Consider the following 26,076-nt stretch of genomic DNA (forward strand, 5'->3'; position numbering starts at 1 on the left):
ATATGTACCACTTACAGGACCACGCATAACACTTTGTAGACTTTGCAACAGTAGTATATATCTTTTTCGTTACTTTTTATATACTACTGTTGCAAAGTCTACAAAGTGTTATGCGTGGTCCTGTTTCTAATCTCCTCATTCGTGATGCGGTCTTTGTGAGTTACACCTGTGATTTAACTATATCTTCATAACAATCAGTTCATTGAATACCTATGAATATTAACTATGAAATAATAATAACATTAATAAATATCCGTATCTTGTGGTATCAAGTCGTTAGTCTTAATAACAATACAACAGTATCGGCAACACTTTCGACACGAGCAAGTCTTTTCTTTTTTATCGACTGAGATAGCGTTGTAGTTGTTGATAAATGGTAGTTCATAGTTTCGTTTCTGATAGTCTTTCTGAATATATTGAAACCTGCCTTTGGACCTGCCTGAGCGGACCACTTCGGGGGCCGATTTTGAGTTTGTGTTTCCACACCAACTGTCTTTGTAACCTTTTTTTGTATTTTGTATTATGTTTTAAAGAAGAAAGTTTATAAAGCGGATACCGAAACCCAACTGTCCCTTTAGTGAAAACAGAACTTCCTTACAAAGGAGATTATTTGATACAACCTCGTTATAATCCCATTCGTCAGCGTTTCTCAAACAGTTGGGAGCACTCCTTAGATTGACTTGACGTGGTGATAAGGAAGGTCGTCTCTATTTTTTTAAATTCTTTTTTTTATGTTGTGTTTGTATTTAGTTATAAATCTATATTTCAATATCATAAAACCCCAGTGCAAAGCCCTCAGCCCCCTGGATGACAAAGTGGTCATCATCGAACCACGATGGACGAACTATATATATATATATATTTGAATATGAATCAAGTAAAAACAATATTACCAATGTTTGAATAATTAATTATTAAACTAAGTTTGGCCTTTCATACTGATTTTGAAACATCTGCAACTCAAATTTTATTTTTACTGAAAATATTTCAATACCTCTTCCCTAATCTTTAAAGTCTACCCTTCTTAGATGTATGAGAACGCTCAAATGTTTTCCTGAATGACCTACCATTGTTCTGTAAATATCTGTTGTGAGTACCAAACTACCAAACTTTGAACCAAACCTTCCCGATAAAGGATGACTCGCTGAATACGAGGATGATGTTAGTACTACCAGACTCATAGCAAACGTGCTTGAACTTCTTCAGTATCGGCCCCCTTATCATTCCGTATTAAATTAACTTTATTTTGACCTGTGCTTTTTAACAAGAAATATAGTGCGTTGTAGACGCCAGGTAAATGAATTTCTGAAGTTGAAAAATCCATAAAAACACTTGGTAACGGTGTTCCGTTCTTGACTTTGATGCTTTAAGCGGGGTGAAAATCTAACTTTTTGATGTCTCTCGCCACTTTGAGAAACATTGCACTACTTTATTTCTATCTCTCCATGTTTCTTTTGACTTACGAACTAAATGGTGAAGAAAAGAAAATTCGAGATTAAGATTGAAGATAAAATCTTTTTTTCCACGAATTTATGTTCTAAGAATAGCAGAACATGAAATTATTGCATACAGCTTTCATTTAAGTATATTAGTGATTATCTCTTATCTGTGTTTATAACATCCGCCTACATCAATCAATTTGTTGTAGCAACATGTATATTGCCTAGCTATAAAAGCTGCCATTTCCTCAAAATTTTAACTGTCTTTTGGTTTACTGTCCTGAAAGCATATCTGTGATACTGGGTCTAACCAGGCGACTACGGGTAGACTAAACAATGAACGTAAGTGTGAAGCCAGCTCATATTATTTCTAATTGTAATGGAGAAAGACCTATTTAAATTTGACACATTAAAACTATACATTTAAAAAAAATAACAAAATATTACTTTTTTTTTAGATAAAAAAAATCGTATACATAACAGATTTGTTTGCTCTTATTCATAATTTTTATTGTGATTTTAGTGACTTAGTTAAACTTAAGGACTTAGATTCTCATGCACCGTTCTGCGCATTGGGCTGCAAGCTGTCTCAATAGAGCTCCGTCACTAGATCTATTAATGATATTAAATAATAATAATAATAGTCAAATGGTGGAATTGCCTGAAAGATATCTCTTCACAACACCTCACTGACACCATATGTTGTCTTGAGCAACTCAATAACAACTAAGCGTGAATTTCTAGCATATAGAACTTTTACCTTTTAAAAAAAAAATACAGGAATCAAACGTATATACTGTTAGTAAGACCAGTAAATTTGGACATTATGACCCAACAAAAGGATAACTATTATTCATAATAAATGTTAGAAACGAACGAGTATTCATTCTCTGTCGCTGCCAGGGTCGAGTTTCGTTAAAGGGAAAAAAAAATTAATTGTAGTCCCTTTATCAATGTTCACTGAAGAATTTTCTGATGATGTGCAGCAGTACCGCCCTCTGACAGGCAACGATAATGTTCCTAGGAATGTTAAGGGTTTGTTGAATTCATGGAAGAGTTTTTGCCTATAGCCTTGGAGAGGTTTATCATCGCAGTTATTTATAGGAAGGAACTATTTGATATGGTCTATATTTATTTATTTCGTCCCTTTGATCCGTTTGGCTCCTCTTGTTCTACCACCAACAGCACCTCTCAATTGTGTGGGGTGCTAGTCAGGGAGTAGATCGACCCTTGTGTTTGGTCATGAGGTTGGGAATGATTATTATTATTATATTATGTGTTTTCTGGTGTTTTAGCTATAAACAATAAAAAAGTTTTATTTTTCTTTGAAGACACCTACATCCAAAAGGAAGGATTTTTTTACCGGAGGCCAGAACTAAGAGATAAACCTTTGTCCGAAAGTCCACCATCATCCAGATTACTTACTTCCTCCCGTGACATTCGGCGCATTGGGCAGCAAGCTGTCTCCATAAAGATCTGTCATTCGCAATGTCTAAAGCCTCCTCCCATCAGGTGTCCAATGTTCTGAGGTCCTCCATGAATGTGTGGCGCCAAATTATACGAGGAAGTCCCTGTTTGCGCTTTCCTCGTATTGGCCTCCATGTCATCGCAACTCTTGGTATGCGTAGTTCGTTTTGTCGTAGAACATGTCCCGCAAACCTCATGCGACGCTCTGTCACAACCTCACAAAGTGTTCGACTCCCAGTTCGGCATAGGTGTTCATTGTTTGATACCCGATCTGTGTAACTGACTCCCAAAATCCGTCTTAGCCATTTTTGTTGAGCATTACTATATCATTATTACATTCTTTTTTTTTTCATTTGTGCTAGCGAATCCTTTTTTCTTCCTTACCAAGAGCAAACGTGGCTGGGTAGTAAAGCACTTGACTTCCGAACCATGGATCCCGGGTTTGAATCCTGTTGAAGACTGTGATTTTTACTTTCGGTATTTGTTGGGTGCCTCTGAGTACACCCAGCTCTAATGAGTACTTGATATTAGTTGGGGAAACGTATAGGTTGCTGGTCGTGCTGGCCTCATTAGGGGCCTCCCCTGAGTTTATATGAACACACAAGCTCTCTTTGTAATTTTGTTATTTTTTTTAATTGCGTATCAAACAGTACAATTTGTTCAACATTTTATTAAATTAATATTATTTTTATTTGATCTAAAACACTCAAAGGAAAATTCCCGACTTTATTAGATGGGGACAACATTGACAAGACTGCTTCCTTAACATGGCTCAAAGCAGGTCAGCTCTACCCTGAAACACAAGGCTTTGTTACAGAAATACAGGACAGAGTAATTAGGACAAAAAAATTACTAGAAGCATATTCTAAAACTTAATGTTGTTGACAAATGCCGATAATGTGCAAATGTGGGTGAGTCAATGAAACACATAATGACAGGATGTTCAGCCCTATCAAAATCTGCCTTCCAGGTCGTCATAACCATAAGTTGCAAAGTTAATACACCAGCACTTGGCTTTGACACACAATTTGATCAGTCAGGATACCGCTCCTTATTACAAATACTCGCCACAAGATGTTCTCGAGTCTACTGATTATCTGCTGTACTGGGATAGGCCTATTTTGACCGACAAAACGGTAGATTTTAATCGCCCTGATCTGCTGCTCATTGATTTAAAAAAAAAGAAAAAAAACGTTACAATCATTGACATCGCTGTGCCACTGTCTCATAATTTAAGAAAAACTGAGTTGGAAAAACAAAGAAAATATGGGAATCTAGACTTGGAGATTAAGCGTTTATGGAAGTTATCTAAAAACAACAATATACCCCATTGTTATATCAACCTAGGGGATAATAACAACTGACCTCACGGATACCTTCAAGGCCCTTAACATTTCTAAGAAGATTCCGTTGCCTGTCAGAGGGCGGTACTACTGCAGACCTGCCACATCACCAGAAAATTCCTTAGTGGAAGCTGATAAAGGGACTATGGTGAATTTTGTTTCATTTATCGAAAGTCGACCCTGGCAGCGCCTGAGAATGAATACTCGTTCGTCTCTAACATAATAATAATAATAAACTGATGAAACTTTTATCTTTGTTTCATTTTCAAACTTATGTGAAACTTTTATCTTTGTACTTTGTAACTAGATATGTATATGGGTCACTGGGAATTGTGTTCATCTTGATGGAAAACGAATTTTAAGGAAAAACTCGTTATTTCATCTGCGTTAGCTAAATGAAATGTTCATTTCATATGTCTAGTGGAAGTTGAAACTATGCACAATTATTCATTGTGGATGACTACAAATAAGTCAATCAAAAACAGTAATCAATTGCTCGTAATCAATCCATTTTATTTTATACAGCAAAGGTACAACGTTAAAGGGAGATAAGCCCCATGTAGACGTTTTAAATTACTTAATGTAACACTTGCGGCTTGTGTCTACATTTATAGTATTCATACATAATTGCGATGCCTTCTGGTAACTCATTCTGTACCAAACGTTGAATTCTAGACCGACATCCTAAAATACTTGAAGGACTGCTAGGACTTTGTAGCCACGAGAAATACTACACATCTCCTTCATCGTCTGATCTGAAGACAAGTCTGATTACTATTAAGTTCACTATTGGTACATATTAATATGTGCATGTATACTTTTGTTCTCATCATTAATGTATTGTATTAATGTTATTATTATTATTTATTAATATAACTTTATTTCAGATCTGGTTCTATCTCCTTGTTCTGGCAGCCTTAGGTATGTCATTATATGAAGTCCATTAGCTACTAGCTGATAATACGTTCGTCGCCTGTGTTTGTTCTTTAAGGTACAAAAATGTAAAACCAATATAACTGAAGTAAAACAATGTAGGAATTCAAATCCTTCCGTGAGAGTGATGTAACGTATCCTACGGTCTTTGCAATGATCTACTAACACCTATTTCATGCCAAGTTGGATCAAATTGGACGAACGGAGTGGATTTAAAAAAAAAAAAAAAAAACATAGATACTTAATTACGCACTAATCAAACCATGTTTTAATATAAAAAAATTATTATTATAAGACATAAGTATCTTATAGCAACTATTTCATTTGCTTTTGGTTTAATTACAATAGATTGATCAAATTGCTGCCTGGTCGTGCGGTATGCACGCTGGGCTGTCGTTAGGACTTCCCGATGGTGCCCGTCGTCCTGCGGGAGGTTTGGGCTAGAAAGTAAATTATCTTCAACTCTAAAGGAACATCCGAAACACGTGTGACATTTAACAAATAATGAATGTTAGTTATCGCTAATACGTTAACATAAACGCACTCAGTCTTTTTATAAAACCTTCTACTTATATATAAGTACTTGGATAGTTCAGTGGATAACTAATCGGTCTTCTACCATGGAGGCTAGAATTCGAATGCAGACTCAAGCAGCTTTAAAAAAAATGTTTTTGAAAAGACAGCACGGATACCTCCCAGATATCCGTTCACACACCTCCCTGCAACCCCACTGACTCATAGCGCACTGAGATTGCTAAAAGCAAGAAAATTGCGTTTACCGAAACAATGATTACACATGTTTCCAATCGTACAAATTTATTATTGTTAGTATAGATGTACTAAAAAAGTAATTATAATTAAAAATAATTAATGCATCTTCAGCAATTTCGATCACTAAAATCTTTTTTTTTAACTTTATTTTCTTCAAAATGATATTTAAAATGATATTTAAAATATTTAAAATGATATTTAAAATGATATTTAAAATGATATTTAAAATGATATTTAAAGATCATCAGAGGATACTTACTTCTCTTTTTTTTAAAACAGCTGTAGTTGATGTAGCAGCCTTATCTACAGCTACAACAGATAGCACAATCTCAACTACAACTATAACTGACAGCACAGCCTCAACTTTAACAGACAGCACAGCCTCAACTATAACTGACAGCACAGCCTCACCTGCAGCTGACAGCACAACCTCAATTTCATCTGGAAATGATGGAAAATCCACAAGTACAGCTACAACAAATAGTACGATATCTGCAATTAATTCTGACCCCAGTATAACTACCAACTCCACGACGTCTGATCATTCACAAAGTAAGGAATGTTTCTAAATTTATATTTAAACAAATATTTTAAATTTGGTTAGAGGACTCTGCGGAAGTCAAGCCTGATCTTTATTTGTATGGATCCTACTTGGCTATTATCCATTAGTTTGTGGGCATCGCGAGCCGGGAGTTTGCACCATGACTTAGGTGTGCTGACATGTTAATTATGTTGCAGATCTGGCACATAACTTAGGTGTGCTGACATAGTATTAATTGTTATGTATAACTGTTACATGTGATAAGGTTGCTTGTAAGAGTAGCCCATGTTACATAATAATGGGGATTGTTTCTAAAAGAGCACCCCATTCTACATAACAAAATTGTGATCAATTAATTTACCTGTTAGCGGGCATATCTAAAAAGATTCAATTAGACTTGTAGCTAGATTTAGGTATTTTAGATCAACAGATCAATGTGTTAAAGGTGTGCTGGCACGTTCGTCCAGTGGCATATTGGCCCCTACTTGTATTGCCTTGGTTAGGAAGTATAACCTCCATGTATGCAATTAAACTAATGTATGCAACACAAAACTTAACATAGTTTCAGGTAAACATATATACAGAGTTTATTTACAAGAGTAAAATTATTGTGTAAATAAGTGGCCATCTCAACATCTCACAGGCCTTCTGAACACAAAATAAACAAAAGTTACACATTCAAAAATAGTATGGCAAACCGCCCTAGTCATATGTTACAACTATCCGGGAAATCAAAAATGAAGGTCACAAGCCTCAGGTCAAAACACGACCACTTTTGGCCACTCTGGGATTACAGGCTTCAGGCCAACACATCCACTTTTAGCCAAAAAAAAACAAAACAAAAGGGTCATGATGAACTATAAGCTTCAGGGAAACCTATGAGCCTACAAGCTTCATAGAATCCCACTTACAGTCATCCGTTCGGTAAAACCTATCTGATGATTCAATACAGGGTTGAATCCCTCAGAGACAAGGTTAGAAAAATGTCACGTTTAGGAGTACCCCAGGATGCAGAACATCAGGGTAAAAATATACTGCCTGGAAATCATTTGAGGCTATATCTACCAATTCCTCATAAAATACAATAATGATTAAATATATACTTAGCCCAAAGATCTCCAGAGCAGGGCACACTTCTCCCAAGTACCACAAGACACACAACCCATAACTAACAGAAAAAAATATATACAGTTCACAACACAGGTCCAATGGTCAAGCTGGTAACTGAGGAGCAAGTGGCGACTAAACACTTTCTACATGCCCTTATATAAACTTCTTAAGGGGAATCACTTCTGTCTTTACAATTAATAAAAACAAAGTTATTTCGCCATTATGTAAATTTAATTTAAATCGAGTGACTGTCTAAACATATTATACTATTGACTATTATTTATTTACTGTGTTCTCAAGTTTTGCCTGTTGTGATGAGATTGATATTTAAGTAAAGTAAAATTTTCGTTCTATGGGGAGGATGATGTCTTCTGTTTCTGTGGCCCACGGTTAACGAGAGTGTCTTGTGGCCAGCACAACGACCATCCGCTTTTACTTTTCCCCAACTAATGTTAGCTGGGTGAACTTAGGGGGGCCCTAATGATCCCGAAAGTAAAAATCGGGATTTGAACCCCTAGGGCTCGGAAACCAAGCGCTTTACTACTCAGCCACCATGCCTAATTGATATGCTTGCTTTTCTTTTCAGGTTCTAGAATGTCAGCGCTGTCTGGATTCGTGATGATTGCGTCTGTGTTGTTGATCAAGATTTTCTCATAAAATAATTTTTTTTTATCTGAATTAATACCATAGTGTTTATAGCCTGAGACTAATTCGAAATGATATGTCTTTGAAGGATTTAAACAAATCTTTTAAATGGACCTCATTCATCTGAAACACCTTTGAGTCACGTGCTTCCGTATCTATTCTATACAACTTATGACCTAATTCTAATAGAACAAGTGACCATATTTTTTCGTTGTTTTAACAGAAGTCATCACGTGACCCCTCGTTTTAGTGAATGAGGTCCATATATGTGATTTATTTTAATAGATGACTGAATAACGAATTATGAGCAAATTTAAGTATTAACTGTACAACAAAATACGGTAACATCACCTGATAAGTATAAATATATATCTTAGCTGTGATAAAATAGTCAATGTTGTTAAATTCACACACGAAAATATACTGTGTAAATTTAAATAATCATAGTGTGTAACAATTATGTTTGCTTAAAATTGTAACTTAAATACGTCCTATTATTTCATTATAACAATATAATATAGTTTCAGGTAGAATGGGGTAAAAAATGCGTAAATGGTTAAATAAAAAATGAATTTATTTAATCAACATACGATATCTGATATTATGTGATTATCAAGTCGGCTCCACGGTGTTTTTGGAAGATCGACTCTATTCCACTCCACAATTATTGGTAAAAATGATATTGCGTATATTTATTTATAAATCCTTTTTTTTAAATTGCAGTAGGCCTATATATAATACAAAATATTTATCAAAATGAAACAAAATCTACTTTAGATGTTAAAAATGTTACATAAAAGAACATTTTAAATTTTGTCTTCATAGAATGTACTTATACATGTTAAACAATTAAAAGCTTGTGATAAATAAATGTTATTTATTGGTATACGACACTTGCTAAATGAATTTGGTTTTAATCTATTGTATATTGTAATAACTCCTCAAAGGAAACATAAACATATATAATCTATAAAAAAATAGTTGCAAAGGGAGAAGATCCTCTATCGAGACGTAAAATGCAACAAAAGACACAATGTGTATGTATGTATGTATGTATGTATGTATGTATGTATGTATGCATGTATGTATGTATGTATGTATGTGTGTATGTATGTATGTATGTATGTAATTGTCAGTAACCTAGACTTAGACATCGAGCTGACAAAAAGGATAGGAAAAGCTACCACAGCATTGGCAAAACTCTCCGAGCGCGTCTGGGAAAATGGTAAATTGACCACAACGACCAAAATCCTAGTCTACAACGCCTGTGTTGTGAGCACTCTCCTTTATGGCAGTGAAAGTTGGTCAACATACATGTACCAAGAGCACAGATTGAATAGTTTCCACTTGCGCTGCCTGAGACGCATAATGGGTATCTCTTTAAGGGACCATGTCTCCAATCAGGAAGTTTTGAGATTGGCCAATATGAAGAGCATGTATGCTCTCCTGACACAAAGAAGATTACGCTGGCTCGAACATGTCACCCGCATGCCAGATGGTAGAATCCCGAAAGATATCTTATATGCTGAGCTTGTGGAAGGAGTCAGACCCAAGGGCCGCCCAAGACTAACATATAGAGATGTCTGCAAGCGAGACATGAGAGCCTCAGGCATCAGCGAAAGTATGTGGGAAAACATAGCCAAAGACCGGAGTGCATGGAGACAGACTGTGCGTGCTGGGACAACCCTTGCTGAGAACAAAAGAATTGAAGCGGCTTTAATCAAGAGGGAAAAAAAGAAAGCTGCCCTGTCTGCTAGCCCTAAATCAGAGGCATACACATGTACGAATTGTGGCAAAGTCTGCCGTTCTAGAATTGGCTTGATTAGCCACACCAGATTCTGCCCCGTCTCAAGATTAAGCCAAAACCAGTGACTCATTTGGGCGCATCCATTGCCTTTCGAGACAAAAGGAGCCGTATATATATATATATATATATATATATATATATATATATATATATATATATATATATATATATATATATAATGTATGTATGTATGTATCTATGTATGTGTGTATGTAATGTATGTATGTATGTATGTATGTATGTATGTAATGTATGTATGTATGTATGTTTGTGTGTGTGTGTGTGTGTGCCTAAATGATATGGGTGAAGGAACAAGATTATTTTTAAGACTGGTTACTGGTTTTATGACAGATTTAGGCAACCCGTTCCATGCTCTAATGGTACTATGGAAAAAGGAGTACTGGTACAAAGTTGTCCTAGAATATGAAATAAGAACTTTAAATATTCGACTCTATATTACATAAACATTTCGTATTGACTTTCGAATCGAATTTCGGGATCTTTCGGCATCTCTGAAGGTACCTGACATTAGTTGGGGAAAAGTAATGGCGGTTGGTCGTAAACCGTGGTCCACAGAAACAGATGACTTTTACATCATCTGTCCATAGACTGCAAGGTCTGAAAGAGAGAACGTTAGTTTTGTATGCCCTGTATGTAAGCTGCTGTAAGGTTTAAAGGCGATGAGATAGGTCAGGTTTGTTGCTGGATATGTCACTAGATGTCCTGGGCTGGCATTAAACTAAGGTCAGTTAGTCATAGTGGAAAGGTAGGGTGGGTTTATTACCTAGATCTGTGGGATGACTAGATCTGTAAGTAGGCACCGTTTGATTGATGCTCTAGGCATGTAATCCTGTTTGAACAACCGTTCTGTCTGGAAGATATCCAAGTCAATGCCTATGTAAAACATTGCTATTTCCGATGTATCTGGCACTCAGGGCGCATGGACTAAAATGCATGGCCGAAGGCCGAGTACATCGGGAACCTCCGCCATTTTCCTATGTTGTACCAAGCTAACCGTGCAGGACTTGCCATTAGTGTAACGGTCCCTTGAGGAACAGCGCATGGATTTTCGACAGGGACGTGGAAGCTGTCTTTCAACTCCACACCGTGGGAAAGTTCTCGCATTCCCTTGGACACTCCCACAGGAGTTTTAGTTTTGCTATTTATTCACTTCCTCAAAAGATCGTTTCCACCCGAGTGTAACAGAGTATTAACAAAAGCGTACCCGGGTAAGACACCTAACGTTGTTGTCGCTGATACCTTGTGATATTTTTGGAGCTTAACAAATGAAATGACAAGGGACGTAAGGCTAAAATGAATCAGTCTTGTTTTATGTAGTCGATATTCGTTGGATATAGGTATATACCGCTACTGTAGTCTGATCTTGTCAGATTTGGCAGCTTTGAACATTATTTTGGACGCATTTAGCACGATCTCAAAAGATTTATTATTTACTAACATAGTAAACTTAATCACTTTCAATCAAAACATTTTTACATAATGGTACATAATCCTAAAAGCTCTTCGTCTACTAAGTAATTTACTATCGTCGTCCATTAATAAAACTATAAAATTAGGCCTAGATAATACTCTATAATCAGTCGTCAATTAAACTAGAAAAAAACAACCAACTATTAAGTCGTAACAAGAGCTATCTTAGAATACACTTTATTATACGAACATTTGCTTTGCATTTGAATTATTTCCACACGTAGTTTTCTTTATCACTAGTCTCAAGTATTGTTCTAGAGTCTAGAGGACTATGTTTCACTCCCCCCTCCCACCCTGCACATTGAATGTTTTTCTTCCCCGTTTTTAGCACATCTGTATTTTTTTCTCTACTTTTCTCTCTTTCTTCCCTCACTCTTTCACTCGTCTCTTATTACTCTTTCTCTCTCTCCTATTCTGCGTCTTTTCTCTCATGCCTCCTCTTATACTTTTCCCTCCCTCACGCATTCCTCTTTCTCTTTCTCGTTGCTCTGTCTCCCCCCGCCCCATGTTCTTTCTCCTCTATTCTATCTCCCGAATCTTACCTTTTCGAGTCAACCCCTCCCTCTAATCTTTTTCCCTCTCTTTCCTCTTTATCTTTGCCCTCGATCTTCTTTGTCTTCCCTCTCTCTCTCTCTCTCTCTCTCTCTCTCTCTTTCTCTCTCTCTCTCTCTGATGAACTAAAAAAAACAACGTTAGATTAGCGGTAAAGCGCTTGGATTCCAAACATTGGGTCCCGGGTTCGAATCACGATAAAGACGGAGATTTTGAATTTCAGGAATTTAGGGCTCCCCGAGTCCACCCAACTCTAATAGGTACCTGACTTAATTTGGGGAAAGTAAATGCGGTTGGTCGATGTGCTGGCCATATGACACCCTACTCGTTTACCGTTGGCCAAAGAAACTGATGTCTTTCTTTTTTCTTTTAAGCTAAAACTAATCGTCACGTGATAGGAAAACGGAACATAGCATTTTGTCTTTCATAATTAAATTCATTAACCAAAAAAATGCAATGGCCTAACCCTGTTAGATAAATAAAGTACTTGTAAACTAAATAGCACCTAAAAGCTACAATATCCGTGGCCTAATACTACTAAAGCACTTGAGGTATCCTAGAGTACTACTACACTCTTTAGTCTCTGGGTGTTCCAAATATCTTCAGCAATTCTCGTGTCGCTGTCACTGCGATAAGAGAATCCGCCAGAGAGAACGCTGTACTGGTAAATCATACAAATAAAACCATTGCAAAATAGTTCACTGAAACAATAAAAAAATCTTATCAGTTGGTATGACATCCACTGTTGTGTAGCGTCATCTGTTGTAGCAACGGCTTCAAGCCATCGGCTATATATTTCGATTTAGTCAAGTGAAAATAATCATTCACTGGGTATTTTTTTTCATTGTGATAGAAAGAGGTTCCTTTACTACAAAAGGTTGTGCGTAAAAGAAGACAAGAATGAATGTGAGTAGACTTATTGCAAAAGTTGACTTGGATATATAATATGTACTAAGCCTTTCTTCAATGCAAAAAAACTACAGAAAATTACAAAAACCTTTTGGTGGCAAAAGTTGTTTTTTTTTCTTTAAAAATTAGATGTATTCTATTGAAAGACAAAGTAAAAAAAAAAAGTTATAAAGATAATTACTTAACAGCATGAACTTTAATTTCAGGGTCTGTAAACAAACATAATTATTAATTAGGAAAAAGTTACAAGGCTTTGTTTTTATTTTAGCGAGGTAATAAGATATTGTGCAAGTTTTAGTCAGTTCAATTAAAATGTGTTCAAATTTTGGTCGTAACGTAATCACAAACATTCTGTAAGGAGCGCAACTAGCCAGGTAATTGTGTCATAGAAATTTCATTCAACTGGGGATTTATAATCTGTTTTACTCATGCAATGTAAAAAAAAAAAAGTAAAGTTCCCCTGTCGAACCTTGGGGTCTATAGGGCAGATGATGTAAAGATCATCTGTTTCTGTAGCCTACGGTTAACGAAGGTGTCATGTGGCCAGCACAACGACCAACCGCCTTTACTTTTCCCAAACTAATGTCAGTTACCATTAGAGCTGGGTGGACTCAGAGGCGCCCGAAGATCCCAGTCTTCACCAGGATTCGAACCCCGGTCCCCGGTTCGAAAGCCAAGCGTTTTATCACTCAGCCACCGCGCCTCAAAGTAAAGTTTCCCTTTCAGACCATGTGATCTACGGGAAAGATGATCTATTTCTTTGGCCAATGTTTAACGAGCAGGGTGTCATGTGGCCAGTACATTGACCAACCGCCTTTATTTTCCCAATTAGAGCTGGATGAACTCGGGGTGCCCAAAAAATCACGAATTTCAAGATCCCAGTCTTCACCGAGTTTCGAACCCAGGACCCCAGGTTCGGAAGCCAATCACTTAACCACTCAGCCACAGCACACCCCTTATATCAATGTAATTATGGCCTATTTAGTCACACGAGAAAATGCAAAGGGAAAATATCGTCACTAAAGACAAAAAGTAACACTACAGTTATCAATAGAATATTACAACTTTTTTTTTTAAATGTTATCTTTTAAGCTACAGTTAGGGATTTATTCAGGGCGCTGTCATTTTTTTACTGATTGGTAAAATTTCATAACCATATGAATCCCTTTAGTTATGATGAGATTGACAATGTATAAAAATATGGTTCTCAATTTACATACACAAAACCTGTTTCATCTAGTGTAAGACTTTATTTTAATAAGTGTTTCTTGTACTATTTCAATACCTCGTCTGGTATTACTGGTATGTCTGCAGTATTAATTAAATGCTCTACTTCACGACCAATTTATTGTTGCCTATGTCTACTTGATCTGCTGAGTAAAATGACCACAACACATGTATATTTAGAAACAAACTCTGTCTCAGCAGACGAAATAATTTAATCATCATAATAAGATAAATCACAATAAATTGGCAACTTCAGCCATCAATGAGAATACTTGAAATAATTCACATACTTGTATAACGTAATCCAAATAGAATTTCATTAAACACACAGCTAGCAATACTTCAATGCTTCAATACTTAATACATAAGACACTTCTGTCTTTCTTCAATTACATGTGGTCAGTTCTCAAAAGGAGATTTTTTCTGACAATGCAACTGTGGACCCTTGATTTTCCCGTGCGAGATCATATTCTCCATAAACAAGTAAATCTCGTGGTCCACAACCAATAAATGTGACTGACTATCAAACAATGATATGACATCTAGGAAAAAATTGCCACGACAATTATTTAACAAAAAACTTTAAGCTGGCAAGCAAAATACATTTTTGAAAATCATTTAATAATGCATAAATGGGTATGGATAGTGAAAAGGCAATGACCTTAGCTCTGGAAATTTATTTCATAATGTATAGATTGGTCTGGAAAGTGAAAAGACAACGACCATTGCTCCGGAAGAAAAGCAAGGCAAACGAAAAAAGGCTGATCCGTCTACCACCAAAGCAAATGCCAATTTTACCTGCCTTGCTAGTGAGATACGATCACAAAAACAAGAAAATATTTTTTTAAATACTTCATTTAAAAAAAAACAAAGATTACAATAAATGTACTTGTATCAATTAGTTTGGATCAGGCATGTCATTAAATTTCTTATGGATCAAGACAAACAATAAAAAAAAAAGCATTTATAAAAATAAAATAGGGGAGATAACTATCTGAATACCAATTCATGGCTTAAGCCTTTTCGGACTTCTCAAGCCAACACGTTAACCACTCTGCTAGTGGAGAGCTTTATGAACATGGAAGATTGTATAGCTATGTATTCTTTCTTTCGTCTCGTCCTATTTTTTTTTTAGGTTTCTGTTCACTAAGACGACGACATATAAAGGGGGACTAATTCAGCTCATAGCATCACTTCAATCAATTTCTTTCCTTTGTTCGAGATACACAACAAAATAATTTATTAGCAATAGACAATTTGCTAATTGTTTTTTATATTGATTCTACATAATTCTAGTGTTGTCAGGTAAGAGAAATAATTGTGCAAAATTTCAGCTTAATCCGAAATTGGGTGTGAGAGAAATCCCGTGTACAAACGTTTTACCAGACAGACACACAGAGTGAGTTGATTTAAGCGTTGTAAAAGTGCTCTGTACCCTCATATGAAAACGTACTTTATAAGATGAACCATAATCAGTGGTTTAATTGCTGTAACCAAAATGAAAAAAAAAATGTTTTAAGTGGCTAAGGAATTAAATAAGCATTAGAGTGGTCCATATCGATAATAAGCTCACCACATAACGCATGCTGAAGTATTTTCTTTTATTCAGAAAATTCCCGGACAGCAGACTAAATGAAATACAGAATAACGATAACAAAATTATTAATGCAATATTAATAAGTAAAGTAAAGTTCCCCTTTCAGACCTTGTGGTCTATAGGGCAGATGATGTAAAGGTCATCTGATTCTGTGGCCTACGGTTAACGAGGGTTTCATGTGGCCAGCACAACGACCAAACGCCGTTACTTTTCCCCAACTAATGTCAGGTACCCATTACAGCTGGATGGACTCAGAGACGCCCGAATATCCCGAAATTAAAAATGCCAGACTTCTCCAGGATTCGAACCCCAAACCCCGGTTCAACCCCGGACCCCGGTTCGGAAGTCAAGCGCTCTACCGCTCAGCTACCGCGCCTCCACTATATTAATACAATATTAATATTTTGAAAAATAATTGTTACCTTGAAAAGCTACTGTTAGAATTGTATTCAGAGCGCTTATATTTTAGACCTTCATAATCTACACTCTTTAGTTACGATGATATTGACAATGTCAATTGTTTACATACAAAAGCCTGTTTCATCTTAGAAAAACAAATGACACAAACATTTAGTAAAAGACAACGCTGAAACTGAAAGCTTAACACTTACTTTTTCATTTGATACGCCTAAAACTTGTTAGCAAGTGACTATGCAATGGCTATAATTTTCCACATTTTCGCTCTTCTTTTGCACTTTAGTTAATAATATTAGATATTCAGAGTTTAGTTCTACATATTATAATACCAAAGCCCCCTTACAAACATATAATAACAATGTCTGCCTTGAACAAGGTCTTTGCATAAGCCCTAGCTAGGCTGGACATGAGATGAACTCCGTTGTCCTCAGCCATGTCAACAGTCCTTTCAGATCTAGTTCCTAACAGTGAACAACTTAGAGCGCACCTTTTGCATTTTGAATGGCGGTGTGCAAGGAAGGGTTATAACAATATTACGCCACACTGCTATATAGGAGGATTATAACAATGGAGTTGAGATGATACAGAAAGATCCCAGGTATCACATACAAAGACCGCATCACAAACGAAGAGTTTAGAGACAGGATTAGTAAAGCGATTGGATCCTAGGATGACCTATTAACTATTGTCAAGAAACGCAAGCTAAAATTCTATGGCTATATTACAAGGTCCTCGAGGCTAACAAAAACCTTCCTTCAGGGAACAGTACCAAGAAAAAGAAGAAGAGGCAGACAGAGAAAGCGATGGGAAGACAACTCGAAGGAAGGGACAGGACTGCATTGAGGGAGATTCTGTCCAAGGCAAAAGACAGAAAAGAATGGAGACGGACAGTCGACAGATCTTATGTGGTGCCCCAAAGGTCCAACAGACAAAGTCATAGATGAAGGTGAATCTACACTCTTATTAGCTGTTATTGAAAAGTTCTTGTAACAAACAGTTATTTAGATTTAGTAATTTCACCATAACTTCTGTTATTATGGATCCCGATGTGGTTTTGCTCTGTGCCATGGAAGACAACGAAAGAGTTGCTTAACAATTTTCTTCGTAACGTTTTAACCCCAAAAAGCTGTTACACTTGCACTTAGTCCATTGGGATGGCTGCCTGGTCGTGCGCTTTGGACAGTGATTGCGATGGTCCCGAGTTTGAACCATGTTCGCCGTTATTCCCTGACGCCCTGCAGAAGGCTTGGGACGTAATTATCTTCATTTCTGAAGGAACGACTGAAAACACTCAAACAAAACAAAAAGAAATTAAAGTATTCTTTACGTGAATACTGCTAGAAATAATTTATTAACAGCTTGAATGTTTTTCAATAAACATTGGAACAAAACGAGGTTTACAAACTAACGAAATAAAAGGTATTGTCATATTTATCTTTTTTTTATTAATAATTTTATTTTATTAATTTTTTTCAGACTATTCTGATTTACTTGGCCTTAGCATTAACAGGTATGCTGATTAAAAAAAATTGTCTAAAAAATTGTATATGATAAATGCTTCATTATAATTTCTTCTTTGACTGCAAAAACGTTGTATGACAGAAATATATTTTTTTTTACACCTGCCTACATTTGGTGATGTTTTTGAATGTTTGAAAACATTTCCTGCAAAAGTTAAGGATCTGAACTTGATGCTTCTGTCTAAAACGCAGTATTTCTCAAAATTAAACTTTTGTTACGCCCCACTTGATGAAAAAAACAAACATTCGTTCGCTCCCCCCCCCCAATAGCTAGGTAGGGGGTATAGAGAAGCGCTGAAAACTCCTCCAGCTGATTCCTGAAGGGTTTAGACTTGGACAATGTATGAAAGGAAACTTAATGACATAATGAAACCAGTTTTTTTTTCTTTTAGGAATCCAAATTTATGACATGAATGTTCTTTAAAGATATTCTTTGGGGGGGGGGGGGGCGGAAGGGCCCCGCAAGGTGTATAGTGTTTCGTAGATATTTTAAAGTCTTAAAAGGTATTTTCTGGACTTAGTAGTAGAATGGCAGCCGTTTCTGCCCTTCCTAACCTTAAGCCAGAACCTGATTTAGACTTGATAAGGCCTTAAGCTATTAGAGATACCCCGCCCCCCAATTGCTATTGTTTACATCAGGTAATTTCTCATGTTTGACTATTCCTGGATCTTTTTTTTACTTGGGGGGGGGAGGAATTGGGGGCCTAAGCAATTGCTTATGTTGAGAAAGGGTCTAGGGATGCCGGGTCAGGGAACAACATCAGCGCCAGACTCTTTTCTGCGTTCTGTAATTAATAGATTTCCTCTTATGTCGTCTATCAGGGCCGGCCTTAGGCATAGGCAAACTAGGCACCAGTACGAAGGTTTCGATTGGTGGGGACTTAAACGATTTTTTAGCAAAGAAATAGCGAAACTTGTGTCAGGTTTCAAATAAATTGCGTACTTTTATTTAATTATTTTTTTGCGCTGATTATTTTAATCTTTTATTTGGGCCCACCAAATTCACTTTGCCTAGGGCCTCCAATTATCTAAGACAGGCCTTGCGTCTAGTATGTTCTTTTCTAATATTAGGAAGGGTTGGGGGCTGATCGATATTGAAGATATCCACAGAACGATACACGTACGAGACTCGGTAGATACTCCAGCGTTTTGACAAGAGTTTGTCGAGAAGAATCACGTGAGTGGTGACATTCAAATATATTCTTTTCTTCAAAAAAAAAAGTTTATTAATCAATCTTTTCAAAAATATCACATACTGTCTAATAATAATAATAATCTTTATTATCAATATGGAAATTTGTCTTACAATTTGTTCATGTCCTGCTTAAAAGTCGAAATTAAGTCTCTCAAATTATTTAATTGTTTGAAACATTGGTAATAATTGTCATCTCAAAGCCTTAAATATTCAAGCATGGGTTTAAAACTATTATCATAGTCCCTTGACAAATAAATTAAACGCTTTTGTGCCCTAGGGTACATAAAGTGCTGCTGGGGTGGAGGAGGTAACGTTTGCTATAACATATAATGTGTAAGTACAACAAAAGTGCAATGGGCCTCCTGTAACGCACGATGTGAGTTTGACTAACAGATAACGTTATTAATTATCTTACTATTTAGCAGCCTCCAGAAAGAGAACAGCCGCTATTAGTTTTGTTTAGCCTGTCCGTCCGTCTGCCATGTTAAGCTAGAAAGATATTGAAAATCCGATATCATAATATTTTTAAACTGGCAAAGTTCTGTTAGAGTGACTACATTTTATCTTCTGTAAGTTCTTCTTAAATTGATTACTCAAGCATTTAAAATAATCTACACCACTTTTAAATAGAAGACTTATGGGGAGATAAGTCTGATTGGTATCTGATGGGACTATGTGGGAACTTTTGTAGTAACGAAAATCTCATTTTAGATTATCAAAAGTACATTTACCAATTTTAAAATAATATTCCTATTTTCACCATCTTTACAGCAACAACAATTACACAATCCAACGCTGAAGACACTACAATAAACGCACAAACTACAGGCACAACGAACGCTCCAGTTACAGGTACAACCAACGCTTCAGTTACAGGTTCAACGAACGCTCCGGTTACAGGATCAACGAACGCATCAGGCACAGGTTCAACGAATGCACCAGGCACAGGTTCAACGAACGCACCAGGTACAGGTTCAACGAACGCACCAGGTACGAGACCAATAAACAAACATGTAACTATGTGTTTTTAAAATGTCATAGATTTTACCGTTATGCTTGTATACAAAAATAATTTATTCCCTTCAGAATTGTTTTTTCTAACTCTAAAATGAGTTGTTTTTTCAAATTTAACAAAATATTATCAAGCAAAAAAAAAAATTGGACAAAACAAGCTTATCTATCTCTGATAGGGAGAGAACAAACTGTAATAATAAATGGCTCTAAATCAACACCGATAACAGTAAACTCAGGTGTACCTCAAGGAACAGTCTTGGGTCCACTACTATTTTTAATTTACATAAATGATTTACCAAATTGCATTACTTCAGGAACAAAAGTCAGATTATTTGCAGACGATTGCATAATATATAGAACAATAAAAACAACACAAGACACAGATATTTTAATTTTACAAAGAGAATTAGACGAATTACAGAAATGGGAATCAAATTGGAGCATGTCTTTCCACCCAGAAAAATGTCAGTTGTTAAGAGTAACAAAAAAACTAAAACAAATTAATTCCACTTATCTTATTCATGGCAAACCAGTAACACAGACTAAAAACGCAAAATACCTAGGTGTTATAATAAATGAAAAACTGTCATGGAATCCACATATTGATGAAACTACAAAAAAATCCAACAAAGCATTAGGATTTATTAAAAGAAATTTCTATAAATCAAATAAGAACATAAAACTAAAATGTTATTTAACCTTGGTTAGGCCAATAATAGAATATGCATCCTCTGTTTGGGACCCCTCAACTCAAGAAAACATTAAGAAACTAGAACAGACACAAAATAGAGCAGTGCGATTCATAACAAACGAATATTCACATTTGACTAGAGTAACGCCTTTAGTAAAATCACTAAATTTAGAAAGCCTTCAGGACAGAACGCTCAAAAGTAAAGTAGCAATCATACATAAAACACAGAACCATAATCTTCAAATACAAAAACAAAATTTAATAAAATACTCTGAAAGACACAAAGATAAAGGTACATTCCTCTTCCCATATGCTAGGACAAATTTGTACAAATACTCCTTCTTCCCTAGTGCTATTAGAGCATGGAATGGGTTGCCTGAGCTAGCCAGGAAAACCAGTGACTTGGCAGAATTTAAGTCATTGTTTAATATGTATGACTAAATGCATCACGCGTAGGACGTAATCATCTTCTTTTTTGAAGTAATGTTTGTATTATATAAGATAAGATAAGAAGATAAGAAAGAACCGCAAAATAATGGCCATATATCTCAATACTGCAGAAATAGGCACCCTTTTTTGCTATATACAAAAAAAATTATTTACCACTATTTTTTAAAATTAATTCATATTTTGTGATCGACTATGGGTACTTATGCAAAATTCAACTTGATCCGAGAATAAGAAGTACAAAACGTAATAAGGGAAATAACTCCATATATAAAGCTACTTCTCTTAATAAGTAGCAATCATTTTCCTTTTTCGATACGAAACAAAATAATTAAATACCAATAATTAATTAACAAATGGGTTCATTTTTTTTTATTGATCCAAGGTTTGTTGGTACAACAAATAATTGTGCGAAGTTTCAATTTGATCTGAGAAAGGGTGTGAGAGAAATATAGTATCCAAAAAAATTACCAGACAGACAGACCGACAGAATTAATTTATATAAACTTTGTAAAAAAAAAAAAAAAAAAAAAAATCGAGAGGTATCTGTTTAATGATGTTGAGCCCTCCTGTTTTGTAGCCAAAAACTGGCTCGTATGACCAACATCCCTATACTTTACACGAGAATGTCAACCACTACCTTTTTTCTTTAAATCCCACCCTTCACCTTAATACGATCTTGAGCACAGACACACCCCACACACACACACAGACACACTTTGAAAACCGGGCCTTTTGTCTTTCGATTGTAAGCTGAAACTCAATTCATTACTATGACCATCTTTTGTTAGCCATTAGGTAAGTTGTAGTTTAAAGATAAAATAGGATAAGCCAAGATAATTAAGCCAAGATAGGGTAAGCCAAGATAAGATAAGATCAGATCGTTTTATTGGTCCACACAAATTGAAATTCAGTTTGATTTCAATTCTCGACCTCAGCATTACTAGCATAACAGGGGCCTTTATGTTTACTTTAATTACAAGATTTTAAATAAAATTGTTACGGAAACTTGTTTTAAAACATATATTATGCATGTGTGTTGGTTATTTTAAAGCACAGGTTTCTGTAGCTCGAACTTTCACATTCTCTTTTCTTTTTTAGGAAACAATGAAACTACTACTGCAAAAGGTAAGCGTGATTTGTAACTCTTCTTTCTGTTAGGTCAGAGTTAAATTTCGTATTCAAGGACATTAATGGAATCTAAATGCCATTTTTCACATGTCTAATACTAAATTAGCAATACTACTAAAGCTCTGCTGAATATACTTTTGTAAAGTACTTCATTATTTTTCATCTTAAGTATTTTACATTTGAGCTTTTTAAAAACTTAGATCCACTTATCTACGCTAGATAAAGTTGATATTCACTAGTAACTCTGCTCAATGTAACATAGAATATAAGCCTCCATCTATAAGTTTTATATACTGGTCAAGTGTACATTATACCCCGCACACGCGTGTAACCCGCAAGACGCGTATACCCAGTACATATAACAAAATAAGTAAAAACAATATCGTACAACCCGCACCCTTACATACCCCGCATGTGCAAAGAGTGACTTAAGCTTGTCACAATCGATTAATGGTGTATCGGTACTATTTGTTTTCTTGAGGTTTATAATGAGATGTTCATAAAGCTTTCCATTGTACATTTCACAACAACACAGCGAACTCTAGGAGATTTAAAAACTCACAGTTATTTCATTTTTAACCGTTATGCTATGTTTATGAGTAAAATAAATTGTGTAAACCCCGCAACTTTGTATACCCCGCACAGTTGCCTTCCGTTCTATTGTAATTTGTATAACCCGCGGGCAATATGCGCGCGCATGCAGTTCATCAATTCAATAACTTACATGATTTTAGTCTGTCTTACACACATATTGTTCACAAAAAATACATTTATATTTTAAATGTGAATAATTAATTGATTTACTGCTGCGGGGGTAAACAATTGTATTGGAAATACAATAAACATACGAATGCCTTCTGAACCAAGTAAAAACAAAGGACGTTTAGGCCACTAGACCTTCATCAAACTAAAAAGACAAACAACACAAAAAAAAACTTTTTTTTTTTGCTTAAGTCCAGCAGAGTTTACTCAAGTGTGTTTATTATATTTTAAATGTGAATTGTGCTATTCTAAATTATTCTGTATTTAATGTTATAAGAATGATTGTGCTATACATTTCAGGATCTAGAACAGTTTCAATGGCAGGATATTTTACTCTAGCAATCATATTGTTGGTCAAGATCTACGCATAAGAATATGGAAGTTATTTTGTTTTTATTTTTTAGAATATAAATATGTTTGTTATTGTATATTCAACGCTATTTGTTCATTTTAAACCAATGCACATAATTTTTATTACAACATAAACATGATAATTTTTTTTTTACCGAACTGAATTGAAGCCAGAGACCTCGTTGACACCTCTCTGTCTGACCTGGTCTTTGAAGGCATTAATTACAGCGGTACTTGTCAATTTTAAATAAACAGATTACTTTGTTCAGCCGATAACCTACAATTTATATATGGGAGAAGAAAGAAATATCACGGAAAGACATGAACAATTATAAATGAAACATGCTAACTTAATCAGTGGTTTAACTAGTTTACAAAGAGATGAAAGTCTGCATCAAAAGATTTTTTTTTTAAGAAATGAGATAACAGCAGCCTATATAAATGTAAACAGATGACCTTTACATCATCTGCCCTATAGATCGCAGCGTCTGAAAGGGTACATAACTTTTTTTTTTACTTTTATATAAAATGTGAACGTGTTTTAAATATAAAATAAGCAATAATTGTACAAAAATAATTAACTAGAGACGTTTTACTATCTACTTGATTGTAAACAATTGCAACTGCATCTTTTAAAAAAAACGCACCATTGCAGACGATGGTCTATATAGGGCATAATTTACATATGTCACTTGGCTCTCTTGTCTTTTTTTTTTTTACCTAGCGTATCCAATGCAAGAACAAGAAGAACATGTCCTGGAAGGATGATCTGCCAAACAGACTTTTTAGCACTAAAATAAACATACCGAGTCCATGTTTTAGTCCACTAAGTCAACGAAAAAAAAGGGGTTGAAAACTTTCATTATATTGGACGCTATGCAAGACTGTTACCAAACTGGTGTATTGATTACAATTGTATTTATAATGAAACTCAAATGATAATAATAATTTAAGACAAGATGTGCTAAAGAAAATAAGCTAGTCATTGATGCTAAATTTATTTTAATTTCTAATATTATGATTCTGACAGCAAAATATGGTTGAAAATTCAATTTTAAAATTTATTTTTTTTAGCCTGCTATTCACTTGCTTGGCATAGCCCTGTTCACATTGTTAACTCATGTAACATTTAATATGATTTTTATATTTTTGTAACAATGGTCGTACCTTTTTTAAATGTAAGTAAACAAGTCTAAAATAGTACAAGGAATATTAAAAAGTATAATTAGAAAAATATTCGTTACAATAGACACTATATGCTGAAGGATTAAATAAATGTATAAGTAATAAATTTTAAATATATATTATTTTATATATCGATATATATAAAAGCTTAGAATCTGTGATAAAGGCAAATGCAAATCTAATCAATGTAATTATATTTAAACATTTAAAATGTGTTTGGGTTATCTTTTGAATGCATTAAAAGAGACGGATTGACAGATATCTTCTATTGCACTTGACTGTTGTATTATCTTTTGATTAATAATTGGATGATCTTTCCAGGATGGCTGCCTGGTAGTGCGGTTTGCACGCTGGACTGTCGTTTGAATTTATCGATGGTCCCGGGTTCAAACCCTGCCCGCTCCCATCCCCCGTCGTCCTGCGGGAGGTTTGGACTAGGAAGTAAACTATCTTCAACTCTGAAGGAACATCCGAAACATTTAAAACAACAAAACATTGATCAGAAAAATTATGGAGTCATTGGTAGATACAGTGGCGTAGCAAGGTACCCGTGAGTTCGGGTTCAAGATTATGTTGATGAGGCCCCATTTTCCAATAAGATGATTTAGTGTGTGACATAACATATCGAGTAGTCTGTATGTATCGCTACATTTTCCAGGGGAAAAAATCATTACGTTTGATTCAGTTATGACTTTCTTGAAATCAAATTGTCTTTAAACTCAATGTTTCTACATTTTCTAAAAGTACTAATCGTCTAAAAGGTGTTTCCAATTAACAAACAAATGTTTTGCTCCTTCTTGTTTCGCATGATACACATTTTCCTTGCGATAACATTTCTGTGTGTCCAACTAGTAAACATTAATCAAAACTCAAGTTCTTTATAAATCAGTTAAATTTTAATTGATGTCACAGTCATTTACTAAAAAAAAATAATTTTCAGTCCTTTTTATTAACAGAGTCTAAAAATCAGTACAATTGTTTTCAGAACTTTGTCTGTTTCTCGCTTCAGATAAAGAACATCAAACGAAGCCAACTTGTTTTGTGTTATAGAGCTTTTTAAAAATTAATAGCAACCTCGAGAATGACCGTTCTTCTAAACTAACTTTCAAAGCAAACGTGAGAAATAACAAGTATGCTGTAACAATGTTTAGAAAACTTGATGATAAAATCAATTTATCTATTTAAAGTAAACGAATTCTCGTATTGAACACATACTTAATATGTCTTTCTAGTAGGCTTCTTTGAAGGATTTCATCTCTGAACAATATTCTTAAGCAATATCATCGGTATAAGATGAGACTGGTCACTGGTGGCAGCATATAACTCTTTGTCGTTTGAAATTGGAATGAAACTGGGCAATGGCTACTGAAACATGACGGAATGTCCAATAAAATTTGTCATATAATCGAGACACAATGACATCGAGAGTTCGGTAAAATGTGGACTTCGAAAGTCTCTGCGTCTTGAATTATCTCTTCACTGAAGTCAGCGATAGGCTCATCACATTGTCTTTTAATATTCCAAGATCAAG

General features: G+C 35.3%; 2 protein-coding genes across 3 annotated transcripts; both read left to right on the forward strand.

Moving 5' to 3' along the window:
- Window positions 1-1,686: 1,686 nt before the first annotated feature.
- LOC129923609 (serine-rich adhesin for platelets-like) lies at window positions 1,687-9,145 on the forward strand. The gene is made up of 4 exons (XM_056015279.1): window positions 1,687-1,781; window positions 5,137-5,170; window positions 6,233-6,505; window positions 8,191-9,145. The coding sequence occupies exons 1-4, from the start codon at window positions 1,776-1,778 to the stop codon at window positions 8,259-8,261; spliced, it is 384 nt and encodes a 127-aa protein (XP_055871254.1). The 5' UTR covers window positions 1,687-1,775; the 3' UTR covers window positions 8,262-9,145.
- A 3,271-nt stretch (window positions 9,146-12,416) lies between these two features.
- Window positions 12,417-24,806, forward strand: LOC106080334 (uncharacterized). 2 transcript variants are annotated; one of them, XM_056015280.1, is made up of 5 exons: window positions 12,417-13,005; window positions 17,726-17,759; window positions 19,736-19,930; window positions 22,218-22,244; window positions 23,310-24,806. In XM_056015280.1, the coding sequence occupies exons 1-5, from the start codon at window positions 13,000-13,002 to the stop codon at window positions 23,378-23,380; spliced, it is 333 nt and encodes a 110-aa protein (XP_055871255.1). In that variant the 5' UTR covers window positions 12,417-12,999; the 3' UTR covers window positions 23,381-24,806. The 2 variants fall into 2 exon arrangements, with proteins under 2 accessions (XP_055871255.1, XP_013097129.2); XM_013241675.2 differs by having other exon boundaries at window positions 12,435-13,005; window positions 19,736-19,954.
- Window positions 24,807-26,076: the final 1,270 nt, after the last annotated feature.

The sequence above is a fragment of the Biomphalaria glabrata genome, chromosome 17 (genome assembly GCF_947242115.1).
Source record: "Biomphalaria glabrata chromosome 17, xgBioGlab47.1, whole genome shotgun sequence".
NCBI lineage: Eukaryota > Metazoa > Mollusca > Gastropoda > Planorbidae > Biomphalaria > Biomphalaria glabrata.